The following is a 15,539-nucleotide window of genomic DNA, read 5'->3' on the forward strand; positions in this document are numbered from 1 at the left end:
AACTTCATAATGCTGGTAATCATTTTATTGAGGTGTTTTATGACTTTGCCTGAAGGGTTCTCTTGATGCTGCTCTTTTCCAGTGCATTCTTGGAAAGTTGACCAAAGGTATGTCCATACATGAATTGGTATCCTGTGGGATGGTGTAGAGTTAGACATGCTTTAACATGAAGCTTATCTGTGGCAATTTGTTCAGTTACTTCCATAATTTAGCTGATCACATGATGACACTGACACAGACCTGGTATATGTCCTGTGAATGATGGCACCACACCCCTGTTTGATGGATAGATTGCCGGGATGGGAGGTATTGTACTGTCCTTCCACTCTGGGATGTGTTTGAAGGTGGGCTCAGCCTGCTGCTGCTTCCCAAACTGGATCAGCGCCCGGTTGGTAGTGATGGGGTAACCTTTGCCAATTAGGAAGCGAGATTTCGGCACGTGCCCTGTAAATCCTGTGAAAAGACATCACTTAGACATCACATTTTTTGCCATGTTTATCCATGAAAAAACAAGTTTAAAAGCTGAATTACTCAATATTTTATACTAACCCAAATAAATAAATTTGGATTATAAAGAGGTGACAAATCCACGGTGAATATCATCCAACTCTGATGCTCTACACAGCATTTTATCCTCTTTAAGCTTATTGTTTTGGTTATGTGACAGATTTTACTGTATTTCCACTACAAACCCCCCGTGGTGAACAAGATTGCAGCACCAGTTTATAACTGTTTAAGTCTTCTGTGTTGTACCTGAGATGAAATACTTGTGTGGGTTATCATCGTCCATGAAATATGGTTTTCCAAGGGGGATGAAGGGCTTCAACGGTTTGTAGATCACTTTATTGGAGATCGCTGTCAAAGGGGGTTTTGGCCTCTGGATCAAAGATGATGAAAAGATGACATTTGAGAGCCATTAAAACATGCATGACTCTGATATATGATCTCTATGATCTCTGCTAAAATGATCATATGACACACATGTTTAAAAGCCGTAATAGAAAGGTTATGAAAGCAACAAAGATTCTACATAACAATACATAATTAATGCGAAAAACCCCAGAATTAATGTAAACCCACTTACGTAATAGTGATATCAGCAACTTAGTGCAGGTGAATGGAAATCTGAGATTGATTGATTATGCTGCTTAAACATCTAAAAGAGTCATTCATGTGAATCTCAGAGACATAATTGGTGAATCTGTGTTTTGTTGTACTGGGAAGCTGTTCAGTCCTGCTTCTTAGTCTTTCTTCTAAAGGTGGATTAGCCTACATTACAGTGAACTGACACTGAGCTCCACCATGGATAATTAAACAAGAGTGAACCTATTCAGAGGTACCGTGTCAACATGTGCGTATGTGTGTGTGTGTGGGCAACACAGTGACAGAGTGGTAGAGCTGAGCATATGTGTGTGTGTGTGTGTGTGTGTGTGAGAGAGGAGATACTTCAAACTGTTGGTTGGTGTAGTTGACAATAACTGGCAGTTCTGATGATTTCCGTTGGATCCTTTCATGCCTTTCCTGTTGAAACTCAGACAACGCTTTATGACATGTTTCAGAGTAGCTGCAGGCAAAGTAGTTCCGCCTTTTTGGGATGAAGCCTAAAACAACAACAAACAACATCAAAGGGTCAGTTTCTCCAAATTTCTAGAGAGGAGGGTTTTAGTTTGATATGCCAGGGTTTTGAGATGCGATTGAAAAGATAACACAGCATTTAAAGATAACATTTAAAAAATTTAACAGCTACATATCTTTCCAGAAACAGCGTCCTATTTTCTTTGATACACATTGTATTTCGAAAGAAAAAGGTTCACAACGAGGTCTGTGTATTATCCAGAATAGCTGTGACATTGTGTTTAGAGGGATATGTTGTTAATCCACAGATGAAACTCTATTCATCTGAATTGTACTGGCGAGGCATCAGAAATCTTGACGATAGATATATCTAAAAACCAGGAACTGACCCTTTGAAAAAGCTGCTGTACATAAACACAAAAAGGGACTTTACCTTGTAAATCACCACTGGAAACATTGCAGCAAGTGGTTGTATTACTGCATATTTTACACCAATTAGGATTTATCAACCACTTACTGTACTTCTATGCAGCTGTTACTTAATAATTTAACAGTTTGGACACTGATTATTTGGTCTTGTATTGCTGTGAAAACTGTCATCAAAGTTCTTATTGACAGATTTCAGTTATAACTGACACATATTGTGGTTTAGCGTTCAGTTATTTCACATTAGGTAATCAACAGCTTGGGAATTAAAATGTTACCAAACTTTGTAGATGTGAAAATAAAAATAATTTTCCATGCGGTGTTCAGTTACTTTGTTGACCCCCTGTGTTAGTGTGTGATACCTACCTGTGAATCCTGGTATCACCTTCCTCATGTTACTTTCAGGGTTGCTTCTCAGTGTCAGACCAGGGTCACACTCTGTGGAGGGGATGTGACCTGTGTGGAGGACCAGGCGGTTGGAGTGGTTCACCTCAGGATTGGTGAGCAGTTCGGCTGTGAGCTGGCCGTAGGACTTCCCCACATTGTACTTCAGCTGCGGGCAATAGCCTGCGTACCTGAAAGAAAGAGAGAGAGAGTCTGGTGTAAAAAACAAAGTCATCATGGGTCTTGTGCCTCAGCAGGTTTGGAGCTTGAAACAATAAGAAATTATTTAAATATACAGTAGATATGAGTTGACTTGATTTACCAGACAATTTTAGAGAAAATAAAGAGGATTTGAGGAAGGAATTGTGATTTATGGAGTTTGTAGTGTTGTTCTATGGGGACAAATGGACCCTTGTGGGTAAACACCTCAGCATTATAGTACTACTGTAATCTATTGCAGTGAACTATTCTGTAGGTCTTTTAATTGTGTGTACAAAACAGAAACACTTTAGAACGCAGCCATTTATGGTGAAATAAAAGAAAGTAGCAACCATTGGTTAAACACAACTCTGAAAAGACTTCAATTTTAAAAAAAAAGGGAAAAAGGAACGACAATTAGCTACATTATTAAAATTTCAATTCACATACAGTACATGAATTCCATTATAATCCTGTGCAATCAACGTTACATATAGTATGTCTTTGTAAAATCTTAAATATTAAAATATCATAATTTCTCACTGATGAGGAGGCTCGGACTTACCCTGGTATGTAATGTGGGTCGGGTGTCAGCAGAACTTTGCTAAATTTAGGGGCGTATTTCTCCATATTTATCCCCCTGAAGGCTCCAGCAGCTCGCCGTCCTGCGGTGTTTGCTGGTTGCTACAGACAGTCAAACACAAACAAACTGATGCATCGAAGCTCAGAGTCATGAAAGTGACGAGAGCAAGAAAACTTTTACTGCAAGGAAAAAATGCTATTGTTTCCTATTGCTGTACTTAATAATACAGTGTGGGAATTAAGTCTGTGCTGTAGTCTAATAGCTAGATATATTGATTATTAGAACATAAGTAACTGTTCTATCACTCAGTCACACATTTATGTTTATAAATTCATTGTCGCAGGAATACAGTAGTATATCACCACTGGGATTTAAGGTTTTGTTGATTCAGTTGCTTCCTACTAATATTTAACATTAACATAAGAGCGACGTTTCCTCCTCAGAAAGGTTCCCAGAGTGATCAGAGGGTCTTGCTGTTATGTGTTAGGGTCTGTTATGTGACAGACGCATGAGCCACCTTTACATTGCATTATAATTTGCATAAAAATATAATTAATAATATATATATGTGTTTTTTTTAATTTTTTTTTCAAATTAGGTGTATAAAAAAATGAATGAAGGAAACAACCAATTCAAACGTGAATATTACCATGACAACCCATGGACGTGGTATCAAAAAGGGCTACGTTCCTTGACCGGTTCTCACTGTTAAAAAATGTTATTTTTAAGATTTTGTTTTGAATATTTTATGTATGTATTTTTTATTTGTGATTGTGATGTGATTACTGTTAAAAATGGAGAGGGTGACTTTTTAAATAGATAGATAGAAAAATAGATAGATAGAAAGATATTCTTGAGAAATGCTCAACGACTACCCCTAGCGACCCCTGCAGTTTGTGGCATAATATAAAGAGGGGGAATGTTAACACAGACTTATGTACATATGGGTGGGCTTGTAAATAGAAATGTTTATGAAATTAAAAAAAGTAAAAGTAAATAAATGAAGAGTCCCCCAACCACGACCCCCTGAAAAGTTTTAATGACTTATTCTTCATTGTTATTCAGTCAACAGTTATACTGTACGTTATCATATAAAATCATGCCAATGTATTTTTTTCCCCTACATGATGTGTCAAAAGCCTCTCCACATTGCCAGAAATACATTTCTGGTGGTGAGATATATTCACTACTTCAATTAATTTTTTTGTATTGAAAGTATTATTTTTTTAATAAAATGAATTGAAGATATTAAGTCTATAAATACTGGAATTAACCTACTTTTTTAAATTATTATTCTTTTTATTGTAGAATATAACTCCTATCAGATCAATCTCCACAATACACAGGACATGAGCTCTCTATCCTGAAATGCGGAAAAAGATCAACAGAAACAACAAATACTATTCGTAGTTTCTTACAAATAACAAGTGGTGTGCTGGAAACATAAGTTTTAAACCTCAAATATACATGGATTGAGTGGGATGAGAAGTGGAGTTTTTACTTTTTTCTGTTTTCACTTTAATTTTCAATTGGCTGGTTTGTGGGTATGTGTGTTTGTGAATGGATGTATAGCCATGTGTATGAGTGTATAGAAAAAAGACAAAAAACAAGAATATAAGTCAGTAAATAAATCATTAAAGTGGAGGAACTGTTAAATCACAGATAATAATCATTGCGACTGCAGCAGACTGCAAAATGATTTCTTTAGTTTTGTGGTTCCATGATTGTGAATAGACTCGTGTGTTTGATCTGATGACTGTCAGTATTCACCTGGAGAATGCAGATCATATCAGCCCACAGGAATGTCCATTCTACACATTCCTATAGTCTCAGATATGTCTTGGTTTGTTCAAGTGACGAAACAGAGTATAGAGTTTCAGCTTCTTCTTACAGTCCCTATTCACACACATACCATCATACTGTATATCCACTGTAGGATTTTTACCATATTATGTTACCCTTCTCATACACTCTCTCAGGAATAAATGGGTTATGGCATGTAGGTCACAGAAATTAGTTTCCATCTCAACTTGTGGGAAACATTTCAAGGGCAGTTCTAAGACTTGTTTTATCTTTAATATGTTGTTACTCCCTTTACAATACCTCTGTTTTACAAAAGAACTATCTGCAGTTTGTTTGTTAGAGTGCCATCTGTAATTACACAGAATAACCCGGGTTAAATTTATGTGACCGTGTCGAGGCTTGTTCTTGCTATGTCTTGGATTTTTTTTTATAGGTGTGAGGACAAATCAAACATTTCAAATAACACAGCAGATGAGTCACTCTTTTTCCAGTACTGGTGACAAGAAGGAGCGGGTATCGACATGCAGCTCTGTGCTGTGACAGGACAGATGACAGGGAGAGGCGTGGTGAAGGAATAGAGGCGGATCAAGGGGGATGTTTTGAATTCTCCAGCAATCACCAGCTCACCTCAGCTAATGACTATGTGGGCTGTCTTAACCGTTGTTCATTTTCCTGTTGCAGTTGCCATTCAGCCGCAGACGTGTGACAGACAGAGGGGGAAACCTTTGGAGATGAATCTATACAGGAGCTTCGGGAACCTTATGGAGGCTTGGGTAACTGAGGGAAACCTGTGTTCTGACCCAGAATGGCTTGGAAATCATGATGAAGACTCTGCTGCATCTTCAACTGACATGGGGACAAATCTGCGCTCTGAATCGGTGGACTCTGGAGTGGAGACACCCAGCTCTGACACATCTTTTCCTGCTACATCCTGCATCTCCACAGATAATGCAGAAATAGACACATTTACTCAGACTTCAACATCCCAGTCTCCTTTGCTCTCCTCTTCTGTGCCTCCCTTTTCTTCCTCTTCCTCCCCGCACATCTGTCCCAGCAGAGCCCAGGAAGGATCTACAGCCTTGCACCTAAAAGTGGAGCAAACCCTCCAGAGGGCTGACTGTGAACGACTAAAGGACAACCCAGAGCCTGTTACAGTTGACGAGGTGCTCAGGCGGCAGCCTCGAACATCTTTTCTATCAAAACGGCACACATCGAACTTGGTGAGAGGTCAGAGGTCACAGAGTTTAGGCCCAAGGAGGACAGTCAACCCATCAGTGCCAGTCAGGCAGATGTCAGAAATTCACAGACGGCCGCTGTCTTTGAGTTGTGGCAAGCAGGCAGCTCAGACAAGATCAGAGGTGAGATACTGTTTATGTTGCAAACCAAACTGTGTTCATATTCAAAGAATTCAGCATTTTTTGTGGGGAAATGCTGAAGAAACACAAAGATTTCTACACAATGTCTGATCTCTGTCTGTGAAAATACAAAACGGATGTGCTTATTTGGAACCAGTTTCAGGGTTACATCAGTTTCACAGTAACATGTATAGTCTTGCTTGTAACTGGGAAAAGGGAAGCCTGAAAGAAAGTCGCACAAGGGAAACTACCATTAATGGGTTGCAACACTTACTCACAGAGTTGCTCTCACATTGAAAGTAGGACAGGCATGTCATTACTCACACAAAATCTCTTTTATGGCGACGACCTTTAATGGGTCCGTCTGCGGTGCAAGGGATCGTAAACCAGTCTGCCCAGGTGACTTTACGCTCACGTGCATGACAGGAATGGACGGAGACATGTGGGGGAAGCTGAGCAGTCTGCAGTGTTTTAGAGAAATATGACAGACATGTCATTAAGTAGATAGCGGAAAACAATTAGTCTCGATTTGAAATGTGATTTCAAACAACACTGGTGACCTGTTTCATATTTGTCATAACTAACTGTGTTTAATGTGAAAGTCAGGTCATGCTGACCACAGAGGTGTTGAAAGAACTGGATTAATTGTTCAACTTGTATCTAATTATGTTCTCAATGTTGTTTTAGTCCTCGGGTATGTGAGAATACTGTACTGTAGCTTTTCTTGTGTAAGAGCCAGAGTTCTGAGGCTTTGAGGAATGCATTTCTGAGAAGCATATAATGCCAAGTAGGCATTACCCAATTACAGTATATAATGTCATTATATCTATTATACATTCCTTATTCTGTTCAAAACTCATGTGATGTGTGCAAGCATGCACTGTCAGTCAGACTGATGTGGATATTCTGACTAAACAGCTTGAGGATTTCATTGTAACAACTTAATAATTTCAGAAAGTAATATGAGAAAAAATAATACAGCCTCTAGTCCATATCTTTTTTTTATTACAAATACCAATAATCAACATAAAATCAATTGACATTTGCTGGTTTCAGCTTCTCAAATTTGCTACTTTTCTTTGTTTTTCATTATTATTAATTGAACATCTTTGGAGTATTGATTGCTGATTTGAGGGTGGCACCTTGTCCTTTTTTGATGAAACTTAGCTTCCTTGCTGCTTCTGGGAGAATGTGATGGGTATTTTCCATTTCTCATTAAAAATTCGTCTGTCACTTGGGCACAACAATGCTTTGAGCTAAATGATAACATCAGCATGCGAACATGCTTGCAATGAAAATTCGAGCTGAATTCAGTCTAGACCAAAGTGGTGGACTGACCTACTGACCAAATTTGTCAACTACGGAGACCCATGTTGCACTGCTGTTAATAATATCACAGTAATTTTTGCATTTCTCAAACATTTGAGAGAAATGCAAAGCAGCAGTGAAGACAAACATGGACTTTCAAGTTGAGTAAACTTATAACCATTGTATTTTTATTTGTACCCTTCATGGTAGCACTTTTCTTGCTTAATGATCCATCCAGGACCTTGGTGAGGAGGTGAGGACAGCATTGAGTCCTGGGCTCAACTACTTGGAGCAGGTATGCCAAATGTTGGAGGAAATTGCCAGGCAACAGATGCACAACCGTGCTTTACAGATGGAGATGGATGCCCTGCAGGAACATCAAGACACACAGGTGAGCCAAGACATTCAAGCATCACATCTTTGCAAGACAATTTAGAGGTTGACACAGATTCCACAATGTGCTGATTTTTATGACACGGCCCTGTCAAGCTGGTGATGACAAGTGTCGTCTTGCAGCCCCAGGGTTCATATGAATTAAGCTATAAAAACAATGTCATTCTCATCACTTGACTCTCTTTAAGGCTCCTGACACCTGTCAGGGTGTCTCTAAAGCCCTCGAAGAAAACATCTCCTCCTGTCAAACTCTTGAGAATGAAGGTGACGAGCAAGTTTCCTGTGAACCCCATCAACAGAAAGATTATCCTTACAGAAATTTTCGTCAGAGATCAGCTTCATACACGTCTATTGAAACACTGCATTCAAGTGAGTCATCTTCCACCCGTCTTTCCATTCTCAGCTTATGTTTTTGTATATTTATTTTATTTTATATGGGCATGGATTGGCAGGATGTTCTTGTGTTTAGCTATATTATTGTGTGTGTGCTTGGTGCAGGGAAATTGAAAGCAGACTGCAAAGGGCAACACCTGAGTACAGATGACCTGCTGAAAAAGACAGAGGAAGACGGTGAAAAGCAGGTAGAATACATTCAAATATAACACATATTGTACCAAATAAACACAATCAAAATACCAGCCAAGGAATATTCGTCATTTTGGTCCACAAATGTTTCAATGTTTCTTTCAGGAGTGTAAAAAGGGAGAGACGAATAAAACGAACAAGAACTGGAGGTTAAAAATTGGGTCTTTGAGAAGAGATGATTCTGGTTTGAAAGATACAAAGAGGTGAGATATTGTATTTATAAATGTAACCTCTAGGGGAGCAGTATTATTAATCTCATATGATGCATGATGCTCTGAGGAAACGTGTGTGTAGCTCCGACATGGCAGCCAGTCACACTGATGCAGTGGTCTAGAGTTACAGTAATTCTCAGTAGATGCAGGGGTTTTGGTGGGAGTTCATTTTTAGTCTGTGCATCCGTTCCCCTTGAACATTCTGTCCTTTTTTCATGAAACTCGGCCTCCATACTGCTTCCTGTTTTCTACAATGGCTTGCCTCAACTCTGTTTGATGATTTTATTATTTATACAGCCAACAGATGCAGTCATCTGAGAAAAACTCCACCCGGCGACGGTTGAGCAAGCTGTTCAGGAGACGAAGGAAAACTCTGCCTGCATGAATGGACCACACTGTATTTCTTGTGATGTTTGGACATTTTGGTTTCAGTTCTGAAGAGGAGAAAACTCTCTTTTAAATAGGCGAAGCACTCTCACTGCTTTCATGCTGACTTCCTATTCAGCCTGTGTGATGTATCAAATCTGCCATGTTTATTTATTGTCAGCTGTGCATTTGCAATCTTTTATTTATACTGATAAAGTATGTTACTTTCTAAAATACTCTGACAGGGAATGAAATAAACGTATAGTTTCTCTGTAATTTGTAATTAATAGCAGTGCAAAGCTTGATTAAAAAACTTCAAACTGGTATCTGTATTTTTTCCTGGTCAAAGCTGCGAGTTTGTAAAGAAGACAGTATTACAAGTCAAATAAAATAAAATGTCAAAATATAGCATTGCAAGTTTCCAGAGCTGAGTGTGGAAAGTCTTCAAGTTGCTTGTTTTGTTTAACCAACAATACAAAATCCAAAAGATATTCAATTTATAATCATACAAAAGCAGTTACACATTTTAGAAACTGGAATGAATGTTGCTTGATAAATAACCTAAACTGTTGATTATTTATAAAAATTTTCAGTTGATTGACCCTACCTAAATGAAAGTAACCCTCGGTGTTTGAAGCATTAAAGGAACAGTGTGTAGGATTTAGTGGCATCTAGTGGTGAGGTTGCAGATTACAATCAACTGAATATCCCTTCCCTCCCCCTTCCAAGGATGTAGGAGAACCTATGGTGGCCACGAAACTCATGAAAAATGTTAAAGGCCCTCTCTAGAGAAAGTGTTTGGTTTGTTCATTCTGGGCTGCTGTAAAAACATGGCGATGCAACATGGCGGCCTCTGTGGGGCTCATTCTAAGGCAATGAAAACACAATTAAAACATATAAATATAATATTCCACTTCTGCCATGTCTGTTCCACTAGATGCCACTAAATTCTACAAACTGCACCTTTGAAGCCATTGAATTTTCATCTTAACTGGAATAGAAAAAAGTACATTAAGGTTTGGCCTCATGGTAATTGGTAGGTTTTAAGAGGTTTTTTAAAACCCAAATCTTTAAAACCACCCTTAAACTGTGCTGAAAAACTATTAAACAATACCTCAATATATTTTAATTAATTATTTAATCCATTAACTTTCCCCTTACAATTGATATTTTAAGGTAAAATAATTAAGGAACTCAGGCTCATACTAGTCCAAAAGGATTCTGCAGCCATAATCACTGTAAATTAACATATAACAAGTGCAGGCCACACAGAGGTACTTTTATCATTTATTTAATCTTTATTCACCTAGGTTGGGGGGATAGACCTCCCCTGGCATTCCCATGTAAAGAGATGTCAATGACAAACACGTCCAACCAAACGAGAGAGGGTGAATAGGATTCCAGTCCATACATAAAATACATTTATTTACTATTTATTGAACCACCAGCATCCATAAGTCCCACACAGCATCCGTCTGTGCTATTAAATATATAGAGATAACATCTGTGGAGGGATTTATTTACTGTATGTGTGAGAAAGGAGGGACTGGCAGAGAAAGGAGAGCTTATAGACGAGAAGAGTGGTGGGGGAGCAGCGTCGAGTCACGCCTGCAGTGTCCCCCCTTGTCTACATGATGCCACAGGAGGACAAGGGGTTGGCGATCTGGCAGGTGCAGGCTGACTGGCAGTATTGGCGCACAGTCTGGTAGCAGCTGCGGTCTGCGTCCCCGCCCCACTGCACGGGCCCGTTGGGGTCCGAGGGCAAGCGGCTCAGGATGCTGGTGTTGATGGCCAGAGCAGCCAGGCCATAGTCAGTGAACAGCACTGTCTCGCGCCGGCACGTGGGGCAGGAGATGAACTTGTACTTGGGACAGGACTCGTAGAGGATCTGCAGGCACTCCTCACACACCGAGTGTAGGCAGGAGAGGATGCGCGGACGCTTGCCGGCGAAGTTGTAGGTGTGACCGCAGGTAGGGCAGTCCAGGGGCTCGCAGGGCATGACGGGCCCCGACGAGGAGGAGGAGGATGTGGAGGAGGAGGTGGAGGAGGAGCGCAGCACGTACTGGTTGACTATGACGTCTTCCATCTTATAGTGGAACTGGTGGTAGCAGATCTCGTTGGCACTGGTTTTGCGCTGCGCCAGGAAGCTCTGCTCCCTGCGCGTCATGGGGGCCGGGGAAGACACCATAGGCCGGGGAGAGCCCGTTATGTCCAGGTTCAGGTCGCTGCAGGCCTGGTTGACGATAATCTCACCCTCACCTCCACCGTCCCACGCCACTCTGGGGGGCGGGGCATAGCGCGGCTGGGTGACGGGCACAGGGCACTCTCTGGGGAACTTCTCCGACTGGATGATCTTGACGGTGTCCATGGGGATGGTGACGGGCTGACGCCTGAGGCAGGACATTCGCACGTTGTTGGAGGCGGAAGAGAGAGGGGTTGTGGCTCTAAACAGCGCTGGACGCCCCTGCCTGGTTCTGGACTTGGGGACAAGGTTGGGCTCTTTCTCTAAAGTCAGCCATTTGAGGGAACATGAGGACGGATGGTTGCCTCCATGTTTCCCTCAGAGATCCCCCCCTTGTTTGGCGCTACTGTCAACCTGAGTCCTTATGAGGGGATGACAGATAGAGCAGCTTAGCCAGAGCACCTTATTCTGTCACAGCTGATATGTACAGATGATTCAACAGTCCAGCTTAAAGTATTTGACCAGTGTTGACTACTAAAAGGTAGTTTTTTTGTTGTTTTAACTCACTTACGCTGATATTCCTGTGCTGTCTTTAATGGCTATTTTCATAAACTTATATTCACACAAAAGGACAGACAGAACTGTAGCACAAAGTTATGTTCTCACTCAGTGATAACACCAATAAATAATCTCATATGCACACAGATGCACACATATATACATACACTACAGGTTGGTGGATATCTGCATTCACAGAGTGGGGGGATTGAGTGCAGGTAGTTCAGAAAGGTCCAGGAGGTATTGTCTTAAACTATATCCTGTAGACTGCAAAGGGAAACTCTTGCCTTCTTAAACTAGCCTTTTATATGTGTTTCTCGCTTAAACGCCCGCTTGACTTCCTGTTTTCGGCTGCGTGTGAGTTACACCTCGACTTGAGTGCGTGAGAAAGAATGAGTAACCTCCAGTCTTTCTCTTTCTTTTGTCCAATTTGGTCAGGTGACCCTGTGTGACCCTCTCAGTGGATTGTTGATAAGAAGGTGGGAGGAGGTCTTTTTTTGGGAGGTGTCGTGTAATGCTCCAGAAGGCTGTTGGAATGACTCCTTCGCTCCAAGGCTCCTGAATTCCTCAGAGGTGGGAGTTAAGGTTGTTTTTTTTTTTTTGACTTTCAGACAGTCCTCCCAACTGAGCAGAAGAAGTGATAAAAGTCTGAAGTATGCCTCTGTGCTTGTCTCCCTTTTTCAGTTTCTCAGACTCATAAAGTGTCCTCAGGATTCCTTTGGTCCATCTACCTGCGAAAACAGAAAAAAATAGGGATATATAAATATTCTAGATAAAGTAGATTTTGACACATTTAATATGGAAAATAAATGGAATACAAGTAAAAAGGCAAATTGGCTGTGAGATTTTTGTTTTCTGTAATGACAAAACTTGCTGTTCACACACTCGTTAATGTTGTATTTCCGTGTATTTTCAATTCCTCAGTGGTTTTTTTTTTAATGGAAATGAATCAGCCTCATACAGTAGAATTCACTAATCCCAGCTGTATAAAGTGTCTTTGTCTTTATCTGATAAGCAGCAAGACTCACTGGGGTGGTGGTGGTGGTGGTGGTGGTGGGGTGGGGGAGTTTATAATCTATTTCCTTTTGCGTCTTGGCCTCGATCCAGGTGTGTTTCTTTGAGGGGTAGATAATTATCATGTTGCCACTTGCTCCGGGGCATAGCACAGCACAGACACTACGCCTTTCTTTTGACTAAACACAATCAGCGTGCTACAAAGTCTGAAGATTATGGTGATATGTGTGGTGTATTTAGGCATAAGAACACAGCACACCCACTGCTCTTCTCAAGTCTGAGCACACCCATTCAGAACACTTAATACCTAGTCTATGACATTGCAGATAAGGACAAACAGAGATTGCAAGTTCCTGGAGCTGCTGTCTCCTATTGCCTTTTTTTTTTGTTGGTAAAAATACAGCAAAATACTGAATGTTATGAACAACATTAGTGATGTCCTTTGTTATGGTGCATATACTAATGCAATACACAGTTTTATATAGATATGTAATGACAAGGAAATATGCATAATTCAAGCTGACAGAATTTTCCTCCAATGTCGCTTTTCACTTTTCTAAATAAACAATATACAAATTGATGATTTATTTCCAAAAATTCAGAGAAATAGTTAATGTTACATGACTAACAAACAAACAAACAAACAAGGAACTGCCACACTGTCTGGTCAGAGCAGATGATTGTGATACTATTGCGATGTTGTTTGTCATATTTCATGCTTCCTGTCAACACTCAGTCATCTTCCGAGTTGCGTCAATTTGACTCTAACGTGTGGGAACGGGTTACAATCTGTACTGTACTGTATGGAGGGTTTGTGTCATACTGTGTGTGGGTTTTATCAAAAAGAACAAGTGTATGGTTGAACATTTTTAGCTCGACCAAAACAATAGCTGCCAAACGGCAGAAGAGGGAGGATGACACATCGTTCATTCTCCACACGGCTGTCGACAGCAATGATTCATTAGAAGAGGGAAAAAAACAAGGAGGAGGTGACTTACATGGTGAGGAAGAAAAGAGAGAGAGAGAGAGAAAAGAGAGGAGAGGGCGCACAGCACTGGTCCTTGTTTCTATTTATGGTTTGTTTATCTATGCACCTCTCAGTGGTTTCCTGCCCCCAACCTCTGCTGAAGATTCACACTGAATGAGAGAGATGGACCTAACAGGCGGAAGTGCTTTCACATGATGCATGTGAGCCATATTTTGGGCAAGCAGGTAGACATTTGTTTCTCCCCTTTTATCCTTTCTCGATGAGTCTTTCGACATATTTGCACACTCCACATTCAAACACACCAAGCTGTTAACAAGAATCACTCACAATCTCACCAAATGTGTCCCTCCAGCAGCTGCAGCGCTGCAACACTTCCCAAAATAGCCTCTGTTTCTTTCTCATCCTCCTGCACACACAGTAGGTATTCATACACATTCGATAAGGCTGAGCGTTAGCCACAAGATAACATTTAAAAAAAAAAAAAATCCATCTAAAATTCTATACCTTTATAGCGATAATGTGATGATATTTAGGAGGGCATAAAACAAGAAGAAGAAGAATCTTCTTAACAGTAAGTAGTTAACAGTAACTCTGCCTGTAAGATCATGAAAATACATTTTTACTGTATCACAGTATTATGATAACCGATAATATTAAGATAATATCATGAAATCTGAGACAATATCCAGTTTTATTCATGAAACAAACGCTGAGCCATATGACTGAAATTATTATCATGATATTAATAAGATTAATTGTTTGATATTGATATGTGTCCTTATGGCAAATGTTTCGCAAAATCACATAAAAAATGGATGAAATTGATGTTCAATGAATAACATGCGTCAAAACTATTCACAAATAGAAAAGAAAACCTTCAGCAACTAATTTTGTCACAAGTTTTTAAGTAAAACTTCCTAAGAATCATGAATTTGGACACTATAAGAAACAATAGCATGATATGGTCGTGATAATCATGGATGGGTATAAAAACCTCAAATTCTTTTGTTTGTTTGTTTGTTTGTTTGTAAAATGTGTCTATGGCACTGTGTATCTAAAACTGTCTGGCATCGAACATCTTGCCAGGTTCTTAGTCTTGTTTACTTATTCTTTGATCAGATATTCAATGATTCAAATAACAATGTTGACACCTTTAGACTGTATTTTATGGAGGCAAAGTTTTGCTTGTGTTTAGACAAAACTTAGCATTTGAGAATTTAGGCTTCATTTAGTTAAATAAAAAGAGTTTGTATTCATCAAAGTAAAGTATCGATTTTGGTATCAGAAATCATATCAGCAATATCCCTAGATTATACCATATTATACTGATGTTTCACAGCCCTGTACACAGTTATATACATGTGCAAGAGTGTGACTTTAGGTCTGAATTCAAACTATACCAAGTGATGTTTTGAATTAGAGCTAGACCAATAAATCAGCCTGCCAGATATATCAGCTGGTGTTATTGCAGATGTATATGTGTATATTCATATTGCATATATACTGTAGAGGCAGATAAGAGGAAGTCACAGTACAGAAATGCCAAATATATGTTGGAGGAAAATCAGAAATAGTGTCGCTGTTTGTACACCAGAGGAAACTGATTTAA

General features: G+C 39.9%; 3 protein-coding genes across 4 annotated transcripts; 1 reads left to right on the forward strand and 2 right to left on the reverse strand.

Moving 5' to 3' along the window:
* Window positions 1-7: 7 nt before the first annotated feature.
* Window positions 8-3,326, reverse strand: fam166b (family with sequence similarity 166 member B). Its single transcript, XM_042396164.1, has 6 exons — window positions 3,149-3,326; window positions 2,368-2,576; window positions 1,447-1,601; window positions 754-877; window positions 241-453; window positions 8-132 (listed from the first exon to the last, which is right to left on the reverse strand). Exons 1-6 carry the CDS (start codon window positions 3,211-3,213, stop codon window positions 38-40), a joined length of 861 nt encoding a protein of 286 aa, XP_042252098.1. The 5' UTR covers window positions 3,214-3,326; the 3' UTR covers window positions 8-37.
* Window positions 3,327-5,679: 2,353 nt separating this feature from the next.
* si:dkey-106l3.7 lies at window positions 5,680-10,037 on the forward strand. Of its 2 annotated transcripts, XM_042395733.1 has the most exons (6): window positions 5,680-6,327; window positions 7,871-8,023; window positions 8,214-8,394; window positions 8,524-8,606; window positions 8,716-8,813; window positions 9,120-10,037. In XM_042395733.1, exons 1-6 carry the CDS (start codon window positions 5,701-5,703, stop codon window positions 9,205-9,207), a joined length of 1,230 nt encoding a protein of 409 aa, XP_042251667.1. In that variant the 5' UTR covers window positions 5,680-5,700; the 3' UTR covers window positions 9,208-10,037. The 2 variants fall into 2 exon arrangements, with proteins under 2 accessions (XP_042251667.1, XP_042251666.1); XM_042395732.1 differs by having other exon boundaries at window positions 8,214-8,606.
* Window positions 10,038-10,605: 568 nt separating this feature from the next.
* rnf208 (ring finger protein 208) lies at window positions 10,606-12,368 on the reverse strand. The gene has a single exon (XM_042395362.1). It carries the CDS (start codon window positions 11,590-11,592, stop codon window positions 10,816-10,818), a length of 777 nt encoding a protein of 258 aa, XP_042251296.1. The 5' UTR covers window positions 11,593-12,368; the 3' UTR covers window positions 10,606-10,815.
* Window positions 12,369-15,539: the final 3,171 nt, after the last annotated feature.

Source organism: Thunnus maccoyii, chromosome 19 (genome assembly GCF_910596095.1).
Source record: "Thunnus maccoyii chromosome 19, fThuMac1.1, whole genome shotgun sequence".
NCBI classification, from domain to species: domain Eukaryota; kingdom Metazoa; phylum Chordata; class Actinopteri; order Scombriformes; family Scombridae; genus Thunnus; species Thunnus maccoyii.

Excerpts from the sequence above, each read along its gene's own strand:
- rnf208 (XM_042395362.1), bottom strand. The coding sequence starts at position 11,592 with ATGTCCTGCCTCAGGCGTCAGCCCGTCACCATCCCCATGGACACCGTC.
- fam166b (XM_042396164.1), bottom strand. The coding sequence starts at position 3,213 with ATGGAGAAATACGCCCCTAAATTTAGCAAAGTTCTGCTGACACCCGAC. Across the intron at positions 2,577-3,148 it reads GACCCACATTACATACCAGG|GTACGCAGGCTATTGCCCGC; the intron begins GTAAGTCCGAGC and ends TCTTTCTTTCAG. Across the intron at positions 133-240 it reads ATTCACAGGACATATACCAG|GATACCAATTCATGTATGGA; the intron begins GTCTGTGTCAGT and ends ACCATCCCACAG.
- si:dkey-106l3.7 (XM_042395732.1), top strand. The coding sequence starts at position 5,701 with ATGAATCTATACAGGAGCTTCGGGAACCTTATGGAGGCTTGGGTAACT. Across the intron at positions 8,024-8,213 it reads AGGAACATCAAGACACACAG|GCTCCTGACACCTGTCAGGG; the intron begins GTGAGCCAAGAC and ends ACTCTCTTTAAG. Across the intron at positions 8,607-8,715 it reads AGGAAGACGGTGAAAAGCAG|GAGTGTAAAAAGGGAGAGAC; the intron begins GTAGAATACATT and ends TGTTTCTTTCAG.